At 26.0% G+C, this 3582-nt stretch overlaps 1 protein-coding gene across 1 annotated transcript; it reads right to left on the reverse strand.

Moving 5' to 3' along the window:
- Positions 1-1013: 1013 nt before the first annotated feature.
- LOC107167100 (Odorant-binding protein 69a) lies at positions 1014-3357 on the reverse strand. Its single transcript, XM_015516002.2, has 7 exons — positions 3193-3357; positions 3036-3117; positions 2910-2962; positions 2149-2184; positions 1978-2077; positions 1409-1479; positions 1014-1230 (listed from the first exon to the last, which is right to left on the reverse strand). The coding sequence occupies exons 1-7, from the start codon at positions 3259-3261 to the stop codon at positions 1210-1212; spliced, it is 432 nt and encodes a 143-aa protein (XP_015371488.2). The 5' UTR covers positions 3262-3357; the 3' UTR covers positions 1014-1209.
- Between the last annotated feature and the right edge of the window lie 225 nt (positions 3358-3582).

Raw genomic sequence — 3582 nt, forward strand, 5'->3', positions numbered from 1 at the left:
TTTGAAAAGAAGTAATATTTTGTTAGTGCATGGTAATATAGACGAGGGTATTCATACAGGTGTTCACTACGCTCAAGACCACCCTAATTATATAATTGAATTATGCAAGTATTAAAATTCCATTCCTAGAATTGTTTGTATAGTAGTACGTAAAGATTATAATATTTGTTTATACTGACTTATTTATTTATATGCCGTTTAAGAAATGTCCAATGGAGAACCTAATCTCAGCTTTTTTGTATAAAATACGAAAATTAAATAATAATAAATAATTTAATAAAATACGATTATTATTTTTATTAAAATTGTCACCATATTAGAATCGCTTTTTAATAACTTCTATAATTGTTAACCTACAGATGAACATCTGTAGGTTGGTTTTACTTTAAAAACTAGTAACACTTTCCCAAATATTAATTAACCAAGTAGACAGTAGTCGTGTTCAAAAAATTCAATAATAGTTTGGCAATGTTTTTATCTATTATTGAATTATTCGACACATATTAGAAACACTATATCTAATATTGGATTTACAGATAGTATTCTAAGTAATTTTGTACGTAAAATAATTTTTTGTCTTTTCAACTACAATCAATTTTTAATATTTAATTTTATAATTTTTATTCATTCTCGGATGAGCCTTGGCGCCCCTTTGATGAGCTCGCGGTGCCCTTACGGCACCGCGGTGCACAGGTTGGGAACCGCTGCATTACATATTATACCTACATACAAAATATATTGGTTGAGTTTTTGTATTAGGAACTAAATAGGTATAACGATTTGGTTATAATTAATTTAATATAATGTAAAAAAAAATGTTGATTTAATTTAATTTAATTTACAATATGGGCGATTTCGCCCGATTTTAAAAGATAGGTTTTCATACCTATTTTAGGTCTATGATTAAGTACTATATTTCAATATAACTATTGTAATGTATAATTATTTAACTGATTTAAGATAGTTATATTAAGAAATTGCTTTGGTATATTAAATAAAAAAATACAACATAATTGAATGCTAAAACTATTTATTTATTAAGAGTGAACAATTAATACTAATCTAATAACTCATATGATCGCATAATATAAAACTAGCGTTAACAGTTTAGTTGTAATAAGTAAGTATTAATAGTGTTTCGTATAATGACGATTTTTTCTAAGCTTATCCATTTAAGAGTGTATAGAATCAAAACTGTATCATATTCAATCACAGCGGTAGTAGTGAAAGCTGTAAACAAAATTGAATTTTGGTTTATTTTAAATTCTATATTAAAACAAGGTACCTATTATATTATAAAACACACGGCTTGAATAATAAAATCCAGTATTTGTATAATATAGTTTAGTTAATCAAATTAGACTTAACATATAAATGTTAATTTTTGTATATTTTTGTTGTGACTTACTGTTTTTGGATTTATTTTTATACCACAGTTAAAAAATTTGAATGCAGCTTCACAACCATCTTCCTTAACATCTACATACATAAGAAAAATAAAATAAAATTATTCCTCTCCAAACTGTTTCATTATTTTAGAAACCAATATTATACTGTTGTATCGTATATTAATTGAATGGTTGTATTTTAGCTAGTTAAATACAGTGAAATTTCAATACGTTTGTGAATAGGTACTGAAAATATAATTAAACCATAAATATTGTTTCATATTAGAGTTACTTCAGGCATTAGAGTTATAGATGAGTACTTAGGTAACATGGGACAAGTGTTGTGATTTTATAATTCTGACAATAGCCTGGCTTGAATTTTGCCAATATGTATTACAGTAAAGACATTTTTTCCACTAGGAATCGAAAGCTGACGATAAAATTTAACGTTAGCCGGTTGAATCAAGAGGTGGATATGTTATCAAACTGGATGAAAATTTGTCATCTAATATCTGAGTTACAGTTGTTACGAATAATTTGTTCAAAATAAAAAAAAAACTTAGTTAGTTAGGTTTATAAAAAATATTACTTGTTTTACAACTCGTGACGATTTGTTGAACGGTTGACTTCATGTTGTCATCAGCCATTAATATCAATGATTCCCCGTCTATAATACCATCTTCATCGATCTAATCGATGGAAATAAATTATTATATTAATTTGTAAACATCATATTATTAGCTCTGATTATTTTTCTTACCAATGATAGCTCATCAAAGCAACACCTTAAAAAACACTAAAAAAATAATATGTTCGTTAATATAAATATATCTGTCTATATTATAAAATATGACATAATTATAAATTACTTATTTATACCACAAACCTTATAGTTCGTTGATTTTAATATATATTGTTTTATACAATACCACTTTCCATAAGATATATTGACAAAAAAAAATAAATAGTTCAACCTATCACATATTGATTAAAAAAAAATTTAAATACTAAGGTATGAATTTATAACTGTTCATTCAAAATTAATTTGTTACACATTAAAATAATAAATAGAAATTAATCGATTAAAATACATAGACATGTTCAAAAGATTCGTGAGTTTTCGAACACTATAAAATAAGCTATCATAATATAGCTTATCAAATCCTAGCTATATAATACCTTCAACAAATATATCATCATTACAATTTGAAATACGAGTATATTTTTAACTTAAAATGTTTTATTAAAAGTAAAAATAATTTACAAGTTACAATTTAAGTTATAATTTTACTATATTATCTCGGCAGGGTTGGTTCTTATTGTTAAATCGACTTTAATATAATATTAAAGTTAAATACCATGACATCCATGTTATATAATCTTTCTAATTGAAAGTTTTATGAATTTAATTTTATGATTTTAATACTCAATATAAAATATATGTTAATCATATTATCAAATAGTTTCATCGTAAACAAATGCAATGTTCCTAATGGTATTACAATGATTTGAACCACTCACTTTAAGATTTGGATCGTCTGAAAATTCTGAGTTTTTAAGATTGTTCTTTATTTCTGAAAACAAATTTAGGAACATGCAATTTATTTTACATTATTAATCGACTTATAACATACGCAGAATCATTACCTTCTGTAATTGGAAACTTTCCAGCACATGCATTGTACAGTTGCTTTTTAATTTCCTCTAGATCATCTGGTTGTGGTCGTGTCTGACAAATTTAAACTGTGTAAATTATATCATTGCTTGACAATGGAAAAATTAAATGATAACCCATTACACTTACGGATGACTGTACTACCAACAATGCCATTACAATTGCAAACACTACGTTTGTGATACATAAATGTTCCATTTTACTTCACAGAGACAACTCGGTTTGCTTCAGTGTTCTGTCAGTTGAAAGATATTAGCGACTGAAGGCAGTTAAGTGTATTTATTCTAGCAGAACAATGTAGTTGACAACGCAATGAACTATAATTTTAAATATCCTTTCATATTATTATCAACCATGTGTATACTTAATTTTGAAATCAATTATAACGTTATGTATTCTGTTCATAGTGGGTACCCCACCGTCGAATTAATGTCATATTTAAGTACAATGTCGATAGTTTCTGTGTATAATTATTATCATTATTATCGTGATGAATGGAACGAAAGTTGTTTTGCACAA

The sequence above is a fragment of the Diuraphis noxia genome, unplaced genomic scaffold, assembly GCF_037042655.1.
Source record: "Diuraphis noxia isolate RWA-SAM2 unplaced genomic scaffold, SU_Dnox_SAM2 contig0003, whole genome shotgun sequence".
Taxonomy (NCBI): Eukaryota; Metazoa; Arthropoda; class Insecta; order Hemiptera; family Aphididae; genus Diuraphis; species Diuraphis noxia.

Bases quoted from the DNA above. Each gene is read 5' to 3' on its own strand.
- LOC107167100 (XM_015516002.2), bottom strand. From the start codon at position 3,261: ATGGAACATTTATGTATCACAAACGTAGTGTTTGCAATTGTAATGGCA. The intron at 2,078-2,148 runs GTAAGAAAAATA...TCCATCGATTAG, and splicing joins GCTTTGATGAGCTATCATTG to ATCGATGAAGATGGTATTAT. The intron at 1,480-1,977 runs GTAATATTTTTT...TTATGTATGTAG, and splicing joins CGTCACGAGTTGTAAAACAA to ATGTTAAGGAAGATGGTTGT.